At 40.2% G+C, this 24284-nt stretch overlaps 1 protein-coding gene and 4 non-coding genes across 7 annotated transcripts; all 5 read left to right on the top strand.

Annotated features, from left to right (window-relative positions):
• The first annotated feature begins 135 nt into the window (after positions 1 to 135).
• On the top strand, positions 136 to 23318 carry WDR43 (WD repeat domain 43). 3 transcript variants are annotated; one of them, XM_035903625.1, is made up of 18 exons: positions 136 to 417; positions 4232 to 4366; positions 5351 to 5472; positions 10618 to 10738; positions 11967 to 12106; positions 12610 to 12712; positions 13814 to 13878; positions 14252 to 14423; positions 14909 to 14995; positions 16836 to 16967; positions 17421 to 17558; positions 18406 to 18492; positions 19899 to 19930; positions 20581 to 20644; positions 21510 to 21623; positions 22073 to 22142; positions 22735 to 22790; positions 22887 to 23318. In XM_035903625.1, the coding sequence occupies exons 1-18, from the start codon at positions 376 to 378 to the stop codon at positions 23004 to 23006; spliced, it is 1800 nt and encodes a 599-aa protein (XP_035759518.1). In that variant the 5' UTR covers positions 136 to 375; the 3' UTR covers positions 23007 to 23318. The 3 variants fall into 3 exon arrangements, with proteins under 3 accessions (XP_035759518.1, XP_035759517.1, XP_035759519.1); XM_035903624.1 differs by having other exon boundaries at positions 136 to 459; XM_035903626.1 differs by lacking the exons at positions 136 to 417; positions 4232 to 4366 and adding an exon at positions 10165 to 10282 and having other exon boundaries at positions 5387 to 5472.
• LOC118453308 lies at positions 5904 to 5980 on the top strand. Its single transcript, XR_004843233.1, has one exon. It is a non-coding gene; the product is annotated as a small nucleolar RNA SNORD53/SNORD92 (small nucleolar RNA).
• Positions 10879 to 10962, top strand: LOC118453309. The gene has a single exon (XR_004843234.1). It is a non-coding gene; the product is annotated as a small nucleolar RNA SNORD53/SNORD92 (small nucleolar RNA).
• Positions 12228 to 12311, top strand: LOC118453310. The gene has a single exon (XR_004843235.1). It is a non-coding gene; the product is annotated as a small nucleolar RNA SNORD53/SNORD92 (small nucleolar RNA).
• Positions 15786 to 15864, top strand: LOC118453307. The gene has a single exon (XR_004843232.1). It is a non-coding gene; the product is annotated as a small nucleolar RNA SNORD53/SNORD92 (small nucleolar RNA).
• Positions 23319 to 24284: the final 966 nt, after the last annotated feature.

The raw sequence follows: 24284 nt of genomic DNA, 5'->3' as shown, positions 1-24284 counted from the left end.
TTTTTTTTTTTTTTTAATTTTTTATTTTAAACATGAAAAGGGGCTATCAGCAGAAGCACTGACTGTGTAAAATCATTTGTCTTTCGTATAACCTGCATGGAAGAAGCCTTCCTTGAAGGAGAGAGGTATGTTACTTCATGGTACATCTCACCTTAACCGAAAAGGTGACGCGGCAGAGCAGGCCGGCTGCTGTGCATCCACTTAGCTTACGTGCAGTTCACATTCCAGTAAAGGCAGTATCTCTCCACACTTCCTTACCCTGGGAAGTATTTCCATGCAAGCTGCTATGCTGTCCGTGGCGCGTCTTCTCGAGCTCAGGAATCCTGCGAGAAGCTATTCAGTAACTTTATTCAGAGCATACGTCAGAGGGCTCAGATGTTCTCCACCTTGAGTTTGTTTTATTTAACTTCACCTCAGGTGAGCACTGGACCTGAAAGTATCTGGAGTATATACAGTAAGGTACCTTTTAACCTCTTTATGTTGAAGTAATCCTATTCGCTTTAGCTAGAACATACCATTGCCAGAGAAAAAAATGTATCCCTTGGGTAAAGTATTTGAAATCCACCCCCTTTATCATAAGAAGTAGGGAGGGCTTTTTAAAATGCGTTTTGGTATATCAGCAGTTTGGTTTATTTGAAATACTGCAAGAGGTATTTCAAAATGCTTAACACAGATTACCAATCCAGTATTGTCTCATTTTTCTCAGTTGAGCAGCTTAGTCCCTGAACCGTTGAAAACTCCCAGAACATGTGAAGAATGCGGCAGAAAGGGTTAGTTCTAGATTGGCCTTAAACTGTTCATTTGTCCTGTAACTTTGAAGAAAAAAGGGTACATGCATTAATTACAGGGCTGTATAGGTTGTTCTTCACTCTTAAATAAACTGAAACTGGCATGTGAAAGTGGGGTTAGTCTATCCTGTGTGAAATAAAACTAAAGCTAACATAGTGCACTGCTGTGGTGCCATAAGTCAAGCACAGGAGGAGGTTTCTGAGCGGCTTTTGAAAACTAACTCTTTTCTAGAGACCCAACCCTAAGACCCACAGATGCTCCAATTTAACCCGATTTAGGGTTGTATGGAAAACAGACTTAATGAGACAGCATTTGGCTTTCTGATTATTCCAGCAGTTGGAATGCTGTCCACTGCTTGAAAGTTGGTACATTTTCAAGTGGAGCTGGAAAACATGCTGTTTCTTGGAATAATTGTGCCATAGATTTTGGTAATTCATTGGTTTGTCCTTAGACTGAACCGAAGGACTAAAGCTGTGATGGTTCTGCCAAATATATTACATTGAATGTGTTTTTTCTGACATTATTTAGTCTTTTTTTTTTTTTTTCTTTCTTTTGTTTTATTCCTGGAGAATTGACATCTCTCTAGGTAGTACTGGTATCTGGTGTTCAGGAATAAAATCGTGCCAGTAGATACCTATAAACGGTGGTTGGCCAAGTTACACCTAAACTAAGCGTGTTTTGGACTGCTGCCATGTTAATGAAGACCATGTATTACAAGGGAATATGAGAAATTAAGTTTTGAACTGCAGGCCCTGGAATTGGTGACGCAGTGGTGGCTTATTGGGATGTTCCCTGCATACATGTTTTCGTAGCGTCAGTGCTTCCTGCTTGCGGTGTTCACCATCTGCTGCTCCATGAAGTAGTGCCTTGTATAAGAGTATGTGGACCACCAACTTTCAAAACACCTTCTTCCACTTTTTTTCCTAATGAGCTGCAACTGCTCTGTCATCTTCAATTCTCAAGACTCTTTAGGCTTCCCCCCCATTTCGGTGTTTTAAGTGCTTTACTTCACATGTGAGCATCAGAGATGAGATTTCTGGTTTTGGAAAAAAAGTCTCAGTGGCTGAGCTACTCAAGTAAGGACATTATGGAAAAATATGTACAAAATTCCTTTACAAATAACTTCTTTTAACCATCTCTACTAATTAAAACACTGCTTTTTCAGGCAAAGTTGAAGGATTTCTAAATAAGCTTGAGTTTCTGTAAATCTGAAAAAAAATTCAAAAGGAAACTGATACTTGGTGTTGTTCAGCTATCCTATCCTGTCCTATCCTATCCATGGAAACAGGGTGCTCTTGTATTTAAGACCCCAGTCCACAAGTGAATCCCACATGGATCTCTACTGTAGTTGGCAGTCTGTCTACGTACTAATCTAATACAGGGTAGAGAAGTGTGATTGATTTTTTTTTTTTAATAGCTTTTTGTTTTTTTTAGTTCTTGAAGTGTTTTTTCAAATCATCTTCAACATGAGTAGGTGTCTGAATTTGCCACTGGCATTTCCTTAATGCAAAAATTTCTGACAGAATGCCCCACTAACAATGCTGATAAAGGGTGGTCAGTAAAGAAATACATGTGAAAAAATAATTGGAAAAACCTTCACTGCCTCTAGCTTTCTTCTTGACACTGGAAATAACTGTGGACCTCAGTGGGAGTTTTATTGTACCTTTGGGTTGTTCCAAGGGAATTTGGCCATAACAAACTGAAATGGAGGATGAAGAAATTTTAGTTAAAAGTTTTGTGCAAGGGAAGAGAATAAAATCTGTTCTTAATTGTGGTTTTGCTTTGCAGTGGGAGTGTGCGGGGTAATTAGTAAAACTACATAAAGAGAGTGAAAAGTACCAGGAAACACTTGCACTGTACTTGCACCTCCACTGGCTATGAGGCCCTTGTCTTTGCATGTCAAGACAGCAGTTTCAAGATGGCTTAGTTGGCATTGCTGCCAAAAATGTAACTACTTGAGTCTTTTCTCATATATTGTCTTAAAACCTGGTTAATTTACTTGGTTGTGCTTTGTGACCGTGATGGTTTCTCAGCACCTATGTTTTTGTAATATTTTATAAACACACTTCTTTCCCAGGAAAGATGAAGCCTAAACAAATGCTTGCAGAAAACCCCAATGCAGTATCTTTTGTCAAGAGAATGCTTTTGATGTAAAAGTATCTGTATTGCTTTTTGGTATTTATTGGCCTAAACAGAAACACTTTTCCTGGCCAAAAGAGTTGTCTGTGTTAAATACAGAGGAAAAGGAAGTCCCTCTTCAAAGAACCAAAGTATTTATCCTGCCCTGTTAAACTTTTAATAAAAATCTTAATTGTGGTGAAAACTCCCAAATCCTAATTGTCTATATATCTCTGGGCCTAAGTAAAAATTATGTACGTTCGCTGCGTGATATCTGTTGTATGACAGATTAGCTACACCACACGGGGCTTGAACAGAGCTGATTGCTCGCATTTTATCAGAGTCTCCTTTGGCTTCTTCTGGCTGCTCATCAGTGCAAATGTATCTGTTGCGTAGAGGAAGCATTAGCTTGTATATAATTTTTTTTTTAAATTTGAGAGAATGCTTTGCTGTGACATAACAAATGTAAGGAGACTTAGCAAAGTTCAATTAAAAAACTTATCAGTAGCATTAGGGATGATTTTTTTCTTCTGAAGTCCTTGAGCAATTTTTCTTTTGTGTGTGTGTGATTAGTTACGTGGGATTAACCTGGTGAGAATAAGTGTAGCAGCCTCTTCAGCCTTCGTTATTTTAGTTTCACATGCTCAGAAGCCAGTTCTATTCCTTCTCCCCTTCCCAATGATGTGCTGCATGTGTTTGGTTAAGAAAAATGAAGTGAAACCCCTCCTTGAAGTGGTTGGTAGCACTTGCAAAGCAAGAGGGTGAAGACTTAAGAATTGTCTGATGATAGGAGGACCTCTGGTACTGACACCAGGACTTGGGCAGAGCACTGGGCTTCGAGTCCTGGTTGCTTCCCTCTGCCAAATGCACTTTCTTTTTAAGAGACGTTATGAATACTTAATATTTGCAAGGGTCTTCTGAATAGCTTTTGAGAAAAAATAAACTGATAATTCTTGATTGAGTGTTTCCATTTTGTGGATAAAGTATTTCTGATCCTGTTAATCTTTACTTCTGCCTCTGGGACACAAACTCTGGAAAACTTAAATGTGTTCTTTTTCCTCATGGATGTGGTTGCTAGGCTAGCAAAATGGCCTCCACCAAGTGTTTCCAAGTGACTCATAGCAACTTCATTACCTTGTACATGGAGGTACAAGATGAGTCGCTAGGTTTCTGTGCACTTCGGTATCTTCATTTTGTGTCTTAGCAGAGTTTGTGCTGGCTGACTGGGTCTCAAACTTAGAAGGTTTTTTCCCCCTCTGCTTTAACACTGAGAGTAGCTGGTCAGACTAATTAATTTCACGTTTTCTCTTTTTCTGTTTTCTAGGATGGCCCCCAGAGGAAAAAACGGAAGTCTGAAGTTGCAGAAGTGGACAAGCAGTTAGATATTCTGGCTATTGGTACAGCAGTTGGTAGCATTTTGTTGTACAGCACAGTAAAAGGAGAATTACAGAGCAAGCTAGTAAGTAATATGCTCTCCATCACATGCTACCAAATACTGATGGTTTCGATCAGTTTATGCTGTTCTTTCTGCTGCTTAAAAATGGAATAAACTAACCTAATTATTCAGCTCTTTTTCTTAATAGCTGCATATATGAATTAGAGGTGCAGTAATTCAGGTGCTTGGGAATCCTTAAGTGGTGCTTTTTCTACTCTTGGCAGTATGTACACGTTGAGAAATCTTGTTTTCGAAGTTAATGCAGCATCTTAACATTGTGTATGGATTTGTTATTTTGCATTAAAAATATCAGTAATGATAAAATGCCTAACTGGAGAGTGAAGTCCTCCGTGGGACTGTTGTACTCCCACTTTCTGCGCACTATTGGAGAGGAGGGCAGGATTGAAGTACTCATTGACTCTTGGGGAAGGTGTGGTGTTGATGGACTCTTCTGTATAGATATAGATGTGCCTTCCTCGTAGAGGCCTTTGAGCCCTCTCAGCACATGATCTTTCTCAAATGAGATACGCTGACTTTCTAAGTTTGCCCTCCTCATCGATAACTTCCCTGATAGCTCGCTCTTGAATGCTGAGTACCAAGGGAAGGACACTAATCTCTGAATGTAGCTAAGCAAGCGGGCACTTAGATGACTGTCAGCAAGACATCTGTGTTAGCCTTTCCTTTGAGCATATCTCATGCTGTTAGACAACCTTGTTTGGCTGTGTGTATAAAAATAGTGGGCAGGACAATTTTTTTGTTAACTCTGAAGTGCTAGAACAAGAATTAATTCAAATGTTTACGTGTACGTATCAAAATATGAAATATCTCTAACTTATATAACTGCATATGTATATCGGTCTTTAAAACCACACCCTCTCTGCAAGTTGCCCATGATTTGAATTTTGTTCTTGAAGGAACAGCTTGTTCACATTGTTGGTGTGTCGGTGACTCAGTAGTCAAAAGACTTCTTCATTTATTAATGAGTCGACCCTCTTTTACCTTTTGTAGGATGGTGGTCATGACAGTAGAGTAAACTGTGTGAGATGGCATCAGGACAACTGCTGCTTGTATAGCTGTTCAGAGGACAAACACATTGTGGAATGGAACGCACAGACCTGCAAAGTAAAGTGGTAAGTGATGCTGGGTTTTGGTCAAATTTGTTCATGCTTGCGCTAGTGTATTTCCTCCTTCACAGGTTTTAGTGAGGGCCTGTTGGAAATGCTGCACTCTGCTATCCAGGCTTCATGCCCACTGTACAAAATTGACTGTTGGTGTTATTTTTCTGAGATTGGAAGAGGTTTTGTTAAGGGATAAAGAGTAATTCTCATAGTTGGGTTTCTTCCTTTGTGTATTGGAAAGACTAGATGAAATGAATAACTCCTCTGAGAGGGATTTGGGTCCCTCCATGCTAACTTTTAGTGGGACATGGGCTTCCAGTCACTTCTGTGATGCTGATAAACCTAAGTTCTAGAAAATGTCCTTGGAAATATGGGGCAGCAGATACTGGAACACCTCATCCCAGTTAAATTGGTTACATGCACCCAGCTTTGCTCAAAGGGCCTTGCTGTGATGATACCCACTTGGTTTCGCTCACTACTGATGTGCGGTGGGGACAGTTCCACTTGGCTGTCTGAGCAGGCTGCTACTGTTTAAAGTACTGTTGAGCAAAATAGAGCTTAGTACAGAGTAACAAGATGTCTGGTGTAGGCATTTAGTTTCTTTTGTAATAAAGTCAAACTGGTTTTTAACTTAACCAAGATTACTATTAAGAAGCCTGGTGACCTTACTTCCATAAAAGCCTAGTGAGCGATGGCACCTCGACCCTTCCCTTATACTGTTGTTTCTTTTTTGTAGTATTTCGCACTGTTGTGTTATTCTTACTGCAGCTCTGCAGCTCTAGGAGTTTTGTTAAAGACGGTGTGGGCACTGCAGACAGCCCATCGTTAGTAGCCTCTTTGATTTCCCTAGAAAGGAGATGCTTCCTTAGATTGTATTCAGTTGAGACCCTGACGTAAAGTAGCAGATGGTGGCTGTAAAATCTCCCTCTGGCCTTCTCTTCTTAGGGTTGAACACACTCAGTTCCCTCACCTTTTCCTCTTACATTACATGCTCTAGTCTCTAAGCCGCCTTCATGGCCCTCCACTGGATTTACTGTGCTATGTCAGTGACTTTCTTGTGCTGTCCCAAACTGGACATAGTGCTCAGATGCAGTTTCGAAAGCATTGCACAGAGGAGAGGAATCACTTTCCTTGACCCACTGGCCGCACTCTAGCTAATGCAAATCAGTATGCAGTTAACCTCATTGCCGCAAGGACTCATTGCTAACTCTAGTTCAACTTGACTATGAGGACTGCAAGCTCCTTTTCTGCAAAGCTGTTTTCTGGCCGTTTGTCCCCAGCCTGTACTGGGATTTTTCCACCCCTCATGCAGGACTTTACATTTTCCTTTGAGCTTTGAGATTCTGACAGCCCGTTTCTGAAGCTTGTTGAGATGTCCCTGAGGAGCAGCCCTGCCCTCCAGCATATCAGCTGCTGTCCCTAATTTGGTATTGAATGTGAACTTCTTATGTGTGCTTTCTGTCCCATTTTGAAGTCATTAATGAAGACCTGAGCAATTACTGAGGATGTTAAACAGTATTGAGAGATCCTTAGGGAGTGACACCAGTAAGTGGCCACCAGCTGGACTTCATACCAGTGATCACAACTGTTTGAGTTCAGCGATTCAGCCAGTTCTTACCCCTCCTTAGAGTCCATCCATGCAGTCTGTGTGTTTTGTCTGTAAGGTATGATGTAAGATATTGTCGAAAGCATTGCTAAAGTCAAGTTAAATGGCATATGTGGCTCTCCTCTCATCCAGCAAGACAGTTGTCTCATTAAGAAGGCAGTCAGGTTGGTTAGGCACGATTTGCCATTTGTAAACATATGCTGGCTGTTCTTGGTCACTTTTTTGACCTTTGTGTGCCTGGAAATGGCTTCCAGGTGGATTTGTTGTATAACTTTCCCTGTTTCCTGGATTATCCTTCTTGTGGATACATTTTGTCTGTCTCTTTCTTTTCAAGTCATCGAAAATTTCTCCTGAGCCACATGGGCACTCAGAATGATAGTGCAGTCTTGTAATAACACTGGCCTCAGCACTTCAGGATGCTTCCCATTCAGTCTCTTGGAGTTGCGTGTGCTGGATTTGCTGTCGTGATCCCTAATTTCATCTCCCTTTACTATGGGGAGTGCTTTGCTTGCTGTGACTCTGGCACTAGGCTCAGGAACATGGGAGGCCTGAGTGACTTTGCTCTTCAGCACTTTGGCCTTTTCTGTGTACTGAAGGGGTCCCTACACCATTCAGCAGCAGGCCCATGCTTTCCTCAGTCATCACCTTACTGTTGCTGATGTGCTGTATGTAGGTGTCCTTTTTTTGGCCTTCATATTCCCTGCTGGTTTGAACACCAGCTGAGCTTTGGCTATGGCTAATTCTGTCCCAGCAGGCCTGGAAATTATTTTTATATTCCTCTGTGTAACCTGTCTTCACTTTCACCTTCTCTATACTTGTGTTTTTGAGTTGAGTCACGAGTTACCCATTTGGCCAAGTCAGCCTTCTGCAATACTTGGTGATTTTTCTGCTCATTAGAATGGACCATTCTTTTGCTTTGAGGAGGTTATCCTGGAAGAGCAATCAGCTTTCCTGGGCCCCTTTGCCTCCGGTGGGATCCTGCCAATCAGGTCTCTGAATAAGTTGCATTCTGCTCTTCTGAAGTCCAGGGTCGTTGTTCTGCTGTTTATCTTGCTTGTTTTTCCTAAGGTCTTTAAATCCATTGACCTGTGGTTGCCATAGCTGGAAGTTGTCATCGTCATTCACATCTTCCTTGTTTTTTTGAGTAGCTGATCCAGTAAAGCACCTTTCATAGTCTGATTGTAAATCACTTGCATCAAGAAAAGGTCCTCAGCACTTGCCAGCAATTTCTGGATCTACTTGTGCCTTCCCGTGCTGCCCTTCCAGCAGTTGCTGGGGTGCTTAAAGCCCCTTAGAAGAACCAGGGCATGGGATTATGAAGATTTATCTATTTCTTTTTTAATGGGACAGTCTGTAGCAGATGCCCATCTCATCACCCTTCTTGGTCTCTCCTCATACTTGCCTGTAAGTTCTCTGCTGGCCCTTTGTCTCTTTCAGAGGAAAGCTCCATGCATTCATGCTACCCTTTTGTGTGGATTAGCCTCCCTCCTTTTTGCCTACGTAGCATGTCCTTGCTGACGTGCCTTCCTAAAGGTCTGTTTATTGCAGCACTCTGGTCTTGCAAGCTATCCCACTGTTTCTTTGTGATCCCAGTGAGATCAAAGCTCTGAAGCTGCCCATGGATGTTTGTATCCCATAGTGCGTGTGTTCATGTACAGGTACTTGAGATGGGTCCCAGTCATACTGTTTTCTTGGGAAATGTGTGAATTTTTCCTGTCATACTTTGTCTTAGGTGTTTCCCTGTCTCATACCACTGCTTTTTGGGCAGCTTTGGTTATAAAAGGTAATTAGAGGCATTGTATTCTTCAGTCTTGAAGATAGCAACAAAAAATCATTCCTGGAGTGTGTACGTTCAAAGTACACCAGCAGCAGAATATCATGCTTTCTACCTGAATTTTTTTCTCTGGTGATATTACGAGTCACACCTAAGGTAGATGATGTTGGAAAGAGTAGAAGAAAACAGTTCTCCAAAATTTTACCTGAACTGATGAGACTAGAAGGAGCAAATTATCCAAAATAATTGCTCATGCCCAATGTACATGTGGGATTGCCTGCGTTCTTTAATACTTGTCAGGACCTGGAAATGAATCCTTACATATACCACAGAGAATTCAGGATGGTTGCGCCTGGGGTAGAGAAGTGTTCAATTTCTTTTGATTTGCAGGCTTCTAGACATTTTCCTATAGAAGTATGGGCTGCTAGATGGGGAATTGAAACCATGTGGCTTTAGGCTTGACTTTCTTAATTACTGTAAAAGTAGTCCATAGAACCGCTTCGAGGAGATCTGTGCAGCACACATTGACACATTGGAACCTCTGGCAGAGGGACAAGCTGTTGGGGAAGACAGAGTTTCTGAAGAGGCAAGACAAGGTGTTGGAGAGAGGTAGTCTAAAACATTCTGGGTGACTTCTTGTTTCTCTGGTTGTAGCTTTTTTATGTCTTAAATACCCTGAGTACTCGGAGGCATTCTGTACATCTCCTTATGCAGCTTCTTGTTGCACGATATCCTGTTTAAAAGTCCTTCCTGTAAAAATACATAAAGAGTATCCAAAGTAAAAATTAATGGATTTTTGCTGTGATTTACATTCTGCAGTCCAGTTTAGACTAGTCTTTTTAGGATATTAAAAACACCTTTTTGGATTTATATTATTAAATGGTTTGAAGTTCTTAGTCCTGACCTTCTCTTTGGAAGAGAATACAAAATCTTGTCATGCTCTCTGTAAGATGTAATGTTTTTTGTCAAGTTTGTAGGCAGTAAAACTTTCAGCTTCTATGAAATGTAATCAAAAGTGATACAGTAAATGAGCTCTGTTTTGGCAGACAGGAGAGGTGCTGCTTGGGCATGTGAAAGTTACTTGGAAGTATTTCCAGAGCAGCTGTTCACAACCAGAATGTGGTGGGTTGCAGGGTACCTCCTATCTGCAAAGGGTTTGTGCTAATGCTTTCCTTGCAATTTTGTCCTGCAAGAAACATGCAGTACTTGGACTCCTTCAAAGCAGATGCAAGCTTTTCATGATGGCATCTTTCTTTTTTTTTTTTTAAATAGTGCTTTGAACCGTAGACCTTTAAGGTGATGTTTATTATTGTGTCATTGGCAGACTTGGAAGGAGAGCCAGGAACTGAATGGGCCCTGAAACTCTGAATTTTAGTGTTGAGAAGGCCTTTTGGAATGGGTTGGTGTAAGCTTTTTGGATTATGGTGCAAAGCGAAGGCTTGGTATGGCTCCTCTTACCCTATTTTGAGCAGTAGAGAACTTTGAGATAGGAATTCAGACCAGAATAGGCAAACGTTAAATAAAATGTTAACAGTTTTTCAGTATTAAATAGCTTTACATTTTTGAGTTGCTGTATTTTTGTGTAAACTAATTTGAAGGAGAGGAGCAGAAACAGAATAGCTTTCACCTCATCTTTTGACTACTTAAATTATTTTTTTAATAATTTTTGCCTTAAATTTTTCAGCATGGTTGATTTGGAGATTATACTAATTAATATTGTTTTTTCTATTTCTTCATCTTTCTCCCTTTGTACAAAAACCCTCCATCCAAATTCTAGCAAGTGGAAAGGTGACAATAGCAGTGTCACCTCTCTATGCATCAGTCCAGATGGGAAAATGCTGCTGTCAGCTGGTAGAACTATAAAACTGTGGGACCTGGAGACCAAAGAAGTCTACAAAGTAAGTAACTTTGTTAAACTGGATGCAAAAAAATATCCTTCTTGGTTGGTTATGTTACGTATCCGGTGTTTCCTGATAGCACATCTGAAAATTTCATTGGGTGTGATAAGACAAGGCAGTTTTGATATTGCTGGAAGCTGTTGCTGTGATGATACCTTCAACTGTGGTTTCAACTTGCTGAGAGTTGAATGAGGACATCAAATTCCTTGGCTGTGTCTGAGCACACTACCAGCACCCTTTCTCAAGCCTGTAGCAGGAAGATGGATACTGTTCTTTTTCACTGAGTCTTTCTGATACCCTTCTAGCAGGAGAACTTGGTTCACCACAGCAGTAGTTACTGCTGGCATGGGTTTGTGCATGAGCTCCCTGATTTGTATCATGAGTCCTTCCTTACAGCCTTCAGGTTTCTTTGCTAAACTTTGTTACTGGTGGCATTACCAGTTTTGATGTTGAAACAGTTGGAAGACATAGGAGCAAAACCCATGTTGTTCCCTGAGCGGGGCTCAGACATGAGCAAATTACCATGTTTTAGCTCTTCTGTAAATGCAGTCATGTGCTCTTGCCTGCTAGCAGATAGGATGCAGATAGTCTCTCAGTCTCTTGGTTCTTGCTCTCAGGTAAGTGTGTACACATGTGCTGTTACTGTGGACTTGCTGGCACATGGCAACTACTAATTAGTAGTAACTAATACTACTAATGTATGTCTGCATCCTATGATGACCAAAACCACTATTTATGAAAGCAGATTGAAGAACTGTTTTGTTTTTTTTTTAATTTTGGAGGGTGGGAGGTGAGGTTGAACAGCCTTAGTGTGTCAGCAGACCTGTGCATTTATCTTAGTCAAGAATTAAACTATGAATCTAGTTTTGTTGTAAAAGTCGAAGTGTAAAATTGTGTGTGTGTGTAAAACCCAAAAATGTGCTTTCTGACAGTGCCAGCAGTACAGGTGGATGTGGTTTCTTTTGCATGGACTTAGTCCCAGTGAATTTGCCTTTGATTCCCCATTTAACTTTTAAAATTCTGATAAATATCTGGAGGGTCAGAAAAAGTTTCATTGAAATACAGAAATGCAAGGAAGCTGATCACTAGTAAAAAAAAATAATCACTGTAATGTCCTTGTTGACTTAGTAACACTTGAATTTTTCCTAATGTTCTTTAACTAATGTTCTAATTTTTGCCAAATGACTGCTTATGGCAATCATTGAAAGATTCTTTCTTTTTCTTCCAGCATTTCACAGGCCATGCTACATCAGTGTCATCGTTAATGTTTACCACAGTGAAACCTATGAATGAAAACAAGCCCTTTGATGGAATTACAGGGCTTTATTTCTTGTCTGGAGCTATACATGACCGATTACTGAGTGTATGGTATGTAAGCTTTTCATAATTGGTAACTTTGATTATGATCAGTATTGAGGGTAGACTCAACAAGTGTGTTCTGAACTCTGTGATTAAACAGAAGGTTAAGCAGAAGGGGCACTCTGAAGAAATGCAGTGGTGATCTCTTAAATGGTGCTTTCAACTCGCGGATTGTTGAATGAAGACGTGAATTTCCTTGGCTGTGTCTGAGCATGCTTCCAGTTGCCATTTGAATAGCTTGTGTATGCCAAGAACATACCCTGTAACAGGCTTCCTTGTTCTTTGTACTTACTGTAAGGTTTACCCTAAGTTTTCTTGCTAAATTGGGAGTTGGGGGATCCTGTGCACTTGGAATTTAGAACACTTTCTAAGCTGAAATTAGAGCACGAGCATTTTTTGTGGGGTAGATACTACCAAAGTCACTGATGATTTATAGGCTTTATAATGTTTTTCAGGTGCAGTGGGTGCTGTTTGTGCTATGGTAAATAGCATGTACTGTTTGTGTCTTCCAGGCAGATCAGATCAGATAGGAAAGAAAAGAATGCTGTGATGTCTTTCACAGTAACAGATGAACCAACTTTTATTGACCTGACTGTATCAGAAGTCAAAGAAGAGGTAGGACCAATAGTTTGTAACCAAATACGTTCAACAATTTTCAGTTGTCACATCAGTTTCTTTTTAAAGGTGCAAAAAAAGAAGCTTGGTTTGTATTTGGCTTCTGTTATGCAGAGATGAGACGGGAATGCCAATTTATGGGTGTAAGGATATTTATTACAGGTGCATTTATAAAGCTGATACTTTGAAATACTAATTTTCAAAACTGCTATGTGCAAATTCAGTGTTTTCTTCAGAAATTTTGCTTGTGATTGTGGAAATGTCAGTTGTTTCCTATTTAGAAGAAATTAGTAATCAAAATGGTTGTTAGAACTTGGCATCAAAAAACACACCAAAAATTCTTTCTAAAAATGCAGTTTGGGTATGGTCCTGTTTTTTCTGATCTCAAGTGTCTTTGGCAGTGTAACTGCATTTTGAATTAACTGGCCTTCAATACGAGTTAAAGTAGCAGTGTGCATTCCCCAAGGCTCTCAATTTCAGCAAGTACAACTCTTTCAAAGTAGTTGTCTTACAAAAGATGTCTGCATGTGAAACATGTTCACAAAGTGTTTCAGTAATGATTTAAAACAATTTTCTCCTGCCTTTAGATTCCTTCCTAAAAGCAGTATTTCATGCTAAATTTTCTAATGTTTCCAGTTGTGCCTTGTTACTGCATGTGTTGGAGAGAAGTGTTCTGTAATGTACACCTGTCATTTAATTGCTCAGAGCACTCATCTCAGTTTCTTTCCTCTAAGTGTATTTACAATGTCAGCGCCTTTGTGGACCTGTGCCTCTTAGACATGTTTGGTACCATATTTTTGGAACATTGCTGATTATGATCACATATGTCTGCTACTGTTCAAACTGTTCAAATTTGGATATATCAGTAGTGATGCAGTAAAGTACAGTTAGGTGTTATCTTTTTGTCTCCTAACAGTTGTACTAAATGTTCCTGAGGTGTTAAGTGTCTTTGATCTTCCTTATGGATTTAGTTATACCTTTAACATCTTCAGTTACTGAAAAAGTTAAATCGTAACCATGCAACTTGCCTCTTGATGTCCTGTACTTATGGGAGGTTTGTCCTTTGAGTGAATTAAAATCTTTTGTTGTGCCTTCTTTCAGCCTGTGAAGTTAGCAGTTGTGTGCAGAGACGGGCAGTTGCATTTATTTGAACATATCTTAAATGGGTAAGTTAGTATTCATCTTGAGGGTGTCTTTGGGGAAGGTCTGGGATCACTGTAAGGCAAAGTTCAGTCTTGTCATGCTGCTGCCTTTAAGCTCTTGTATCTGTTCACAAACCAGGTTTCAGCTGATTCATTGTCTTGGGTTACTGGACACATTTTTGGAGAACTTACTTCCTGCGGCCTGTGCTGCACTTTGGTGTTCAGTGTTGCTTTAGCCAAGGTTTTGTGTGTCTATACCTCATCTTAGCCATCTGTTAAAGGATACACTGGCTGAGTTTGTTGAGGACTTCCTGAGAAAGGTGCTTAGATGTGCAAGATGTTGAAGTGTTTAATCTAAACTTCTTAGAATTATTTCATTCCTTTTTTTCCCCCCCAGTTACTGCAAAAAACCCTTAACATCAAACTGTACTATCCAGATAGCAACACCTGGAAATGATGGGGACTCCACACCAAACCCAGTCCCTATCCTAGCAGCTGCGTTTTGCACAGACAAACAGTCTCTGCTGCTTGTGTATGGAAACACCTTACAGCCCATCATAGAGAAAGTGGTACGTAAAACTTAGTGGAGAGGTTTTGGGTTTTGTAATACGGACTGCATACTGCTCTCAGTTGGGGGATTTTTTTTTTTACTTTTTTGAAATTGAATGACAAGACAAAGCTTATTCCTTCTCCCTTTTCTAGGAGCTATGACTGTTGGCCCTGAGCTATTTTGAAAGGCAGTTTGTGTTCTTCCATTCTTTCAATTAAAATACGACTCAACATTATTGCTGTTTTTTTCTTCCTATTTCAGCTGTTACTGAGTTAGGCCATTGAAACTGGTTTTAATACTGTTTCAGCTTACCTGTGTGAGCTTCTTTGGAGGGCATAGAGATCTGGTAACAAAGGCAGCTGCTTTGCACATCTGTCTGTTCTAGAGTGAAAAAAAGTTCATTCTACTTTATGTCTGTGGAATTTGTTCTCATCTTTCAGTTGCATAATGAATAACAGGGGTGAATCTCAAATATATTAACTGGTTTTGTTCCTGTCCTTCTAGTCTTTGAACACCACTGAATCCCACATATGTTTGATAAGGGACATCCAGAAAGTGTTGTCACTTAAAACAGATGTTGCTCTAACAAAGGTGAGCTTTGCGTGAAATGTGATTTTGTTGCTCCTCTTGTTTTACTGTGGAAATGGTAGAATTCACTGCTCTCTCTTAAAATGAGATTGGATTTCTGGATGGACCTGCTCAGAGCTGCAGTGGTAGCTACAGTTGTCTGCAGCACTTGGGCAGGTGTGGGTGAAGTGTGCTTCATGGCTGCTGTGTGTCCTAGCATGCTCTCACCCACAGTTACCCTCTTGTAGCTCATAGCAAGTCCTGTCCTCACAGGTCTGCTTGATAGGCAGGACTGGCTGCTGGTTTCTTTTCTGCTTTAGATCAGCCCTTCCCCTAGAGCCTGTCAGTTTGTACAGCCTCTTAGACCCTGGAGGTTTGGGGTGAAGTTGGGATGGCTTTGTTTTAAGAGTCTAAATCAAGTGTAATGGAGCCTTAAAGGGTACCTCCTTTTGGCTCTTCCTTGAGATGGCCTTCATGTGTTCCTACTCACAGGGATATGGTCCCTGGGAATGTGAGCTTGACGCTTAGATGGCAACAGTGTCCATTGAGGCCACTTGCCACTGTTTTCTCTCATGCAGGATCCCCTGGGGGTTTAGAGGCAGGCCGTGAAGTTCTTAATCAGTGTGCATATTCAAGGCCTTGAAGATTTGAAATGCTTGCAGTATCAGTGAAGTGAGCAGCCAGCGCTGTTGTTCTAACCCTCAAGTTACCTACCTACGGGATCAGCCAGGCGGGGTTTTGTGCCGATTCCTCAGTCCTGGAGCTGGTGGGTAGCAGAGCTGAAATGCAGTGAGAAGCGTAGGAACTCCCTGGCATGCGGTGATGATATCCATCTTGGTTTCGCTTTTTGCTGAATTCCAGTGAAGACGCATTTCTCTTGGCTGTCTGAGCATGCCTTGCGGGGAGAAGGTCAGTGATCAGTGTGGTGAGCAAAGGGGGTACTATTTTAACACCATTGCTGTTCTACGTAAAATTCCTGAGCCACAAAATAATTTTTTTTTGCTTTTACACACAGCATATGGAAGCTGCTTTCCTTGCTGTAGTAGATTATATTTTTAATCACTTCAGTGAGCACCCAGCAGGGTTCCCACAAGTACAGAAGTTTGGGTAGGTACTTTAAGAAGAGGGCTGTGCAGAAGTGCTGTGGTTAAAGAAGTGTTCTGGAAGTAGCAGGTAGCATTCTTGATACTCTGGAAGTGGCATACTCCCTTACATCCTCTGTGGGTCAGGGGAGCACTTGGTTATTAAAAATATTGCCTTTAAAATTTCCATCTCCATTGTGTTAATTGAAGATGGATACCGTAGCTTGTTTGGTATAACCTAAGGTTGCTCTGTTTGTCACCGTGATCATAGTCTAGTTCAGACCGCTGAGTTCTGCGTCTGAGCAATCCCTAGAAGAAAATTGGTGGGATTGAAGTGAACAGTAACTACCTTTTACCGTTACATTGTGCTGCTGTTCGTGATCAGTTCTTGCTTTCCAGTGGAAGCTGGATTAATCTGCATGCGGTTTATGAGCATGACCATTAGTACAGGTGGTGTCCAGTGCTAGCAAACATCCAAATATTTGTTGGATACATTTAGTTCAATGAGTATTATGGAACAAGTTTTTAAGAAAAATGATTCACGGGTGATTCCAAAGAGACCATTGCTTTAGTTAATTATGAAAACTAGCTGACTGTTGCTTGAGGTTATTAATTGCTCTTAAAAACGTAGGATTTCCCTAATATATATATATGTCAAGAAAATGGGTTGTGGCAAGCTGGTTTTACCATGTATGTGAGAGTCTCACAATAAAATCAGTATTTTATATTGGAAGAAAGCTCAAGATACTAGCAATTCATGCAAATGTGTCTATCTCTACTAGGTAAAAACGCCTGTTGTGAACTCTGACACCAAAGTTCTAGTGCCTGGCATTCCAGGACACAGTACAGCTGTCAAAACTCCATCCTCGGGGAAGGAGAAGAAGAAAAACAAGAGGAAACCGGGAGAGACAGAGGTAAAGTGCTTCCTCTTTTAAACACAGCAATAATGGAGAAGCGAGAATCATAAATCATTGTTATAACTTCTTTAGGTGAATTTGAACTTGCTTTGCTTGGTGAGGAAGCAAGGTTAATGATACCATCTATTTGTATGAAAGAGACTTCCCTGCTCTCAAAACCTTTTCCTCATTCAAGCCCTGTGTGCCTTGCCCATAGGTTTGCCATGTTCCTGCAGAACTGTCACACGCTTGTATCTGTGTCTCTGTGCTAAGGTATATTACTGCTTTTCAGTCAAAACTTCATCTTCTTTTCTCAGGCTGTTCTCTATCAGTATGTTTAAAAGAATATGCAAAATTTGTGGTATTTTCCATCGGAATCAGAGGGAATGCTGTAGGTTAGACACTTTGCTTTCAGCTGATGTTTCTGAGAAACTGCACTGAAAGAGCACTGCCCTTGTTTACCCTCTGCAGGAAAGCATTGAAGAGCGCCTAGGGGCATTGGATATTGATGTGAGCAAAGTAAAAACTCCAGGCGGCCTTCCACAAACAGACAGCTTCGCAGTACTTTTGGTTCAGGGCTTGGAAAGCAACGATGCAGAAATCTTAAATGTAAGTGTTACAAGATCATTATATGCTGTTTATTCACTGAGACTTGTGGGGAGCTTTCCTGACAGCCGGGGAGGCTGAACAGTCAAGGACCTGTGCTTTCTCCCAGCTGCTTTTTGCTGATCTGCTGCTCCAGGCAGCAGTATTATAAATGATAGTAGCAGTATTACTTTTTTTGTTGTTATCTACCTTGCTTTCTGAGTCAATCCATGAACTTAGAGGTGCTTCTGCGTATGATAAATTTGTTATGTCACAGTTCAGATGTTTTACAAGCGATGTGACTAATGCAGCCATCTTCCCTTTAGCTTGAGCTGGAGCATCATCTCTGCTTAGTCTCCTGAGTGTACGGTTTCCAAGTAGATACTGTTTGAAAAATGCATTGGTGACAACAGTTTCACTTGGAAAGTTTCCTGTTGCGCTTGGATTAGAAGGAAATAATAGTTCTGGGGCAGGGAAATGAAATCTTAAGAATTTGATGCTGAATAGGAATTGCTTGTTGCAGATACTGGTGAAAGGCATTTATTTACAGAAAGTACAGCACAGAAGAAAGCAAGGGAAATTTTAATGTACCTGTGCTGCTTCATTTTTAACATGGGGTGGGTGGGCTAGAAGCAATGCTAGATTGTTTTAGATGGGTTAATCAAGTATCTTATTTTGTTAATTGTAGCTGACTTGAGAAATGGAACTCTGCTTCAAAGTAAATCTTCTTTTACTTGTTATCCTCATCTTAGCAAACAAAGGTAATGGAGTAGAAAAAGAGATTTAAAGCCAGGAAGTTTTGATTGTGCTCATTGCTTGTACACATGTTAGTACTGAATGATTCTCTGATTGTATTTTTCCATTTTAACAGAGAGTGCTTAACACGAGAAAGGAAAATGTAATAAAGAACACAGTAGCCAGAATGCCTATACATGCTGTCATTCCACTTCTGCATGAGGTAGGAGAGACTGCGTTTCTTGTACTGTCATACAAGCCACATTTAGTTTGCATTCTAGTTGGGGAAAATCCAGGATGTGTCTCTTTATTTTTACCAATGAAATTGGTTTGGTAGTTTTACAGGTCAGAAATTGTTCTTAATTTATCTGCGATATGCTCTTACTTTCTCTGGCTGAAGCTTAACCGAAGGACAGTGTCACTGTCAAAGCTAGGAGGAGCATTAGATCATATAATACTATCTTAAATGATTACATGGGAAAAAGAAAAGGAAGAGGTTTAAGCCAAAGCTTGTTTAGTCCCTGGCAAACAATTACCACTGCATCTTCTTTTAAACTATTAAAATGGATGATAATTTGAAAGATGAAAATAGCAGTGCTAGCCAGAGCAAGTTACATGAGCATAAATGTGCTAGATACTCAAGTGAGAGAAAGAAAATCAGAAGACATACTTACAGCAGTGCATTTAGATAGCACTTGGAAACTGAGGGGCAATTTCTTTTCTCTTTTGAACATAGCTCAGAAGCACAGTTGTTATATTTAAGCTTTGCAACGTCACTTAGTAATAGTTTTTCAAGGGATTTGGCTTCTGAACTGCTTATTTGGTGATATTAAGTAAAACCTGTATTTGGACAGAAATATTTTAACGATTAACCTTATCTAGACATTACTTTGTTTAAACTGAATGCCCATTAGTCACTCTTGTTATGTGAATGACATTCTATAACATAAGTCAATGGTTAGATTTCTCTTGTATCTTAATGTGCTGGCCACAAGTAAGATTTAATTTTTGCTTGTACTGATCTTAACTGAATTATGCAGATGGCCTGGTTTTGAATGTTAGACTTCCTTTAAGCATGTGTTGTGGCACCTCCTTAGACTTCCGTTAATGAGGTGGAACGTTTCTTCTCTAGGACCTTTTGTCAGGGAATCTAAGTGCAAGTGTTTGACTGTATAATCTCAGTGGATGGGCAGATCTTCATGTAACAGTCTTCTCCAGACCTTGCGATTTGTTCTGTGAAATAGCCTGTACCTGGTACTGCCTTCACTTGTTTCCCCAACTTGTCCACCTTGTCATGGCTGCTCTAAGTGGACACACAGAGACATATAAACAAAGGGATTTCCTTCTACTTGTTCCTGCCAGCTTTAAGTTTCACTGGATATGTTGCATGTAAGAGTTTCAGTTATGTTGTAGTAACAAAACTCTGCTTTTGCAAGTTATCAGTCTGTATATAGGATGGTAAAGCCAACAGTGAAATATTCTGGAGCCTGGCAATGGTTAATCCTAGCAAACTTCAAATGCCTGGAGATCTTTCTGCCCCAATATTGGGACTGTCACATGGATGTAATGTTGGGCTTTTAAACTTGTTATGTATTTGTTACTTACTGCTGTCTATTTTTGTCCTTTTAGCTTACGAAAAGATTGCAGGGCAACCCATACAGGTAAGAGACAACTCAGCTACAGTTTAATTCACCTGAAACTTTTCTAGTGTGTGCGTTATGGACCCTGCCTCCACTTATGTGATTGATTGCCATAGTAACTGCAATTAAACTGCAGCATCTTGAAGTAAAAATTCTCACCTGACTGTGGGGACTTTATTAAGGCAGTACTTTGTCAGGATGGCTGAAGTGAAATTAAAAAGGGAAAAAGATACCTGAAATAAGCATATAACCCTGAGAAAGTCCCAGAATATCAACACTATGGACCCAATGGATATGTAAAATAAAATAACTATCAGATATATAGCTTGTTTGGTGTAATTATCAAATATATTTAGACAACCCTCATTGTAGGTAGAGGAAGTAGCATGCTTTGGTCTTCCATTCATTGAAACGTCCCATAAAAGACGTCAGAAACAGAGAACGGTGAATATGTCTAGTTTTAATCCCTCACTTAAATGTCTGTTCTTTTCCTAATAAATAACTTACACAGGTATCTCATCTGGATAGCCAAACTGTTATATTTCCATCTGCATTTATCTTTTTATATAATGAAAGAGGAATACTTTTTATAGATCTGCTTAACATCTAGAATGTGAAATGGGTGTTTCTCAGCCAGTATCTCTTTGATATAATTTATTTTCTTTTTCCAGTGCCTCACTAATGGTTCGATGGCTGAAGTCTGTTTTTACTCTACACGCATCGTACCTTTCCACAGTAAGTATCTTATATTAAAGCTAATGTGCGTAACTAAAACTAGATTTAAATGCTTAAATATGTATGTTCTTCCTGCTCTCCACATAGGGCAGTGCCCAAATCAATGTAGAGGGCTATACTTCTGCCGCTTCTGTGGAATTGCTGCACATTGGTTATAAATTGTTTGTCTTAGTCATTCATGACATAATTATAGTCATCCCAAAGTCAAACCAAGATAAGTTATGTCATGCCTGTGAGAGTTAGGGAACAGAATTACTGTCAAAGAGTAATCTAGCCTGTGTCGCTAAATCTTACAGAACTAAATTTGCCTTGCTGTTGTAATGCTCAGCTTGAAACTGTCTTGGGCATGGCCAGATTTATAAGGTAAAGGCGCGTTGAAGTTGACAGGATAGTAAGTAATGTAGTAGCCTCTGGGTTGAAGTCCAGCCTTGCCTTACAAGTGATGGATAAAGCACTCTTGCTCAGTTAAGGAAAAGACATTTTGGTGCTGTTTCTCCCATTTATTACAGGATTGCTATGCATCAGAACTTGCATGCGTTGCTGAGGCTGCATTCGTACGCTGGTGTTACATTCAGTTCCCATTTACACAGCTTTCCAAATAGTGCTTTGACACCTGCTTATGGCAGTAACTGGGGAAGGGAAAAGTAGCGTAAGAATTGCCATGTTTTGGAAGTAGAAGTTTCTAAATATGGCTGAATGTTAGTTGATCAGGCTGCAGGTGGTTTCTGTGAGCCCTCAGCTCTCACTTCTGTCTAGAATAATGTGGGCAAGGATTGCTTGCCCCAAATATACAAAGGTAGCTTAGAAATAGAACATTTGGGATGTGTTGGTCAACAGCTTCATTTTTCTTCATCCTTCTCCCAAGTTGCCAGACCTTATTCCTCAGCTGGGAATGCTATACCAGTTAATGGAGAGCAGAGTAAAAACTTTGCAAAAGCTTTCCCGTCTGCACGGAAGACTCTTCATTCTTGTCACCCAGGTGAGTTCCAACTAAATAACATGGGATGTGTAGAAGAAGTATTGTTTGCAGACCTAACCTCCTGTTGGGATTGCATCTGATGGGACCCATCATCGGGAACTTAAAGCAGCTGCTGTACAGCTATGCTGATAATGCTTACGTTGGCACACTTAACTGACTACCTAGTCAGTCCATGCTCACTGGAAGTGTTACACACTTGTTCCTGCCAAAAGTGTCTACTAACCCATAGAGATTTAAAGGAGAGTAAATAGGAGGTACTGGGCCACTTCAGAGCAGATGCTTCTAAAATTTTACTTTGTCCTTTGTACTTGTTTGGCTGTTAAACTACTGCTATAAATGAATTAATCTGTGTTAAACTTGATGTAGATTTCATTTACTCTTAAGTTTTGTTGACTTTTAAAGTTGGAATATATGATTGCATCTAAAGCTAATCTGTGAATTCCATTCAGGTTGCAGCATCGGAAACAGTTCAGGATGTAACTGAGGTTAATCAGACTGCAAAACTGGTATATGAGGATGGTAAGTGTTGTATGGTAGGTGTAGCTTGGCTCCTGAATTCAGGTGACGGCTGACACATTATGCTCCCGTGCTCATCTATTAGTCTGCACAGTCTGCAAGTAGAGAGTTTTTGGTGGGAAGTCCATGGCAGGAAAGTCAGTGGTTAATGATGTGAGCATCTTGTAGTTGGTTGTTCCTTCCCTCCCTGCTTCACAAATTAAGAAATCAGTTAACTGGAAGTTAAGTATGTTGCTTAACTTAACTGTCAACATCAGATTTCCAGGGTTAGCTGCGCTTCTGCTGAGGTAGATACAGTGAATGCGTTTTACGTTTGAGTCAGCAGGATGTCAAGGTAGTGGAAGTCAGTGTGTGTGCATACACTTCCAATTTGGCCTTTTTTATCTACTGCAACTTCATAATGTAATGGAATCATCGGATCGTAACGGAAATGACTTGTTCCTAATTCATGTTCAACCTAATCTTCAGGTAGAATTAGTTCTGGAATTGAAATAGCACAGTTTGGAGACATAGCAGCATGTGGGGTTGGGCTTTGTTTGCACAATGATGTTTTAAAGTCTCTTCTCCAGACTGAGGGAGTGTTTTCTCTTTGCAGAATCCTCAGAGGAGGAAGGATCAGATGATGAGATGATTGCAGATAAAGACTCTGATGTAAGTGGAGTTGGATCAGATCTTCTCCCATTTGCTTGTAACAGAAATTGTGTGACTGTCAAAGGTTCAAACATTCCTGTTTATTTTTTCCCCCAGGAAAACTGGGATGAAGATGAAGAAAAAGAGGAGCAATCTGATGAACAAGACATGACTGTTGAAAAGGAAATCAACGGTGATTCTGATTTGGAACCAGAGAATGAAAGTGAAGAAGAATAACACCACGAAAGAATAACAGTTTAAACAAGTGGGCCACCAAACTAATTCTGGATCATCTGTGCTGAAAGATACCGTATTTGCGTATAGGGAGTGCAGACTCATGCACGGCCTGTGTGCAGAGGCACATGTGGGACACTGTGCATTTCTGAATCCAGAATGTTTAACCATGCCAGCCTTCTCTCGCCCTATTTCCCTGCGCTTACTTATAGAAACATTTCTTCCACCTCATGGTCAGATTATGCCTGTCATGTGGACATGCATTTGTATCTCAAGTGAAATAAATCTGCCACCGCTGTTTGTGTGGTAAACTTGGTTCAGCTTTACATTGAATTTGTTTCAAATATTCAAGGATCAAAGACAACCAGTCTATACCTTCTTTCCATGCTTCAGTTAGCAATAGCAAGTGGGCATCCTGCTGCATTTTTAAAAAAAAAAAAAAAAAAAACCAAAATAGAAAAAAGAGAAAACAAGATATTTTTGTAATATTTAAATTCTCTACTGAATTTCTTTTCTCCCCCCGCCCATCCTCCATTGGTTTAGCCATGCCTTGGCAATATCTAAATGCCAACCTGACTTAAAAATGGTTTTTTCTTTTTTTAACAAACTTGAACTCAAGACTTTTCTATGTATAAATCAATGACTTTTCTTGTGCTTCAAAAGGACGTTAGAATTGTCACTGGCTCCTGATTTTAACGGAGGCTGTATATAAGTTTAATGCTAACCCAGAGGATAGACTGTGTTGAATTGGGTGGGGAGAGGGGAGTAACACAGGGAAATGAGAAGGTGAATGCTTGTGAATACGTAGCGCACAGCTATACCTTTATTACAGATTTTTAATCTCTCAGTGGCAGAAGGAAGACAGCTATTTGCTCAGCTAATGGAAGCTGAAGTGGTGCAAACACATTTTTAAGAGCAAAGCAAGGTAAAGATTTGAGCCATTCACCACTATAATGTACAATAATATATTTGTCTATAAATGGAGCTGTTGCAACTAAATACCACCCTCTTTGTAAAGTGAATAAATATACATCTCCTTTACCAAATACCTGTCCTGTGGTGTTTGTTGAGAGAGACCTTAGGTAGCTAAGGGTGGTGGTGAAGGTTGAAATGCTATTTGTAAAAAGCAGATTTTTAGTGGCGGAAGCCAACCTAAAGGGTTACGGGGTTCTGCAAAGCATGTACTGTTACCATTTCTTAGCTCCCTATGTTTCAGTCCTAACCACTGTTTGGGGATTGCATTGGGGTTGCAGCATTGTCTGGAAGCATAGGGGATTGTTG

Source organism: Egretta garzetta, unplaced genomic scaffold, assembly GCF_000687185.1.
Source record: "Egretta garzetta isolate BGI_Z169 unplaced genomic scaffold, ASM68718v1 scaffold11, whole genome shotgun sequence".
Lineage (NCBI taxonomy): Eukaryota > Metazoa > Chordata > Aves > Pelecaniformes > Ardeidae > Egretta > Egretta garzetta.
Note: the sequence above shows the minus strand (reverse complement) of the source record. Positions and strands in the feature narration are given on the sequence as shown.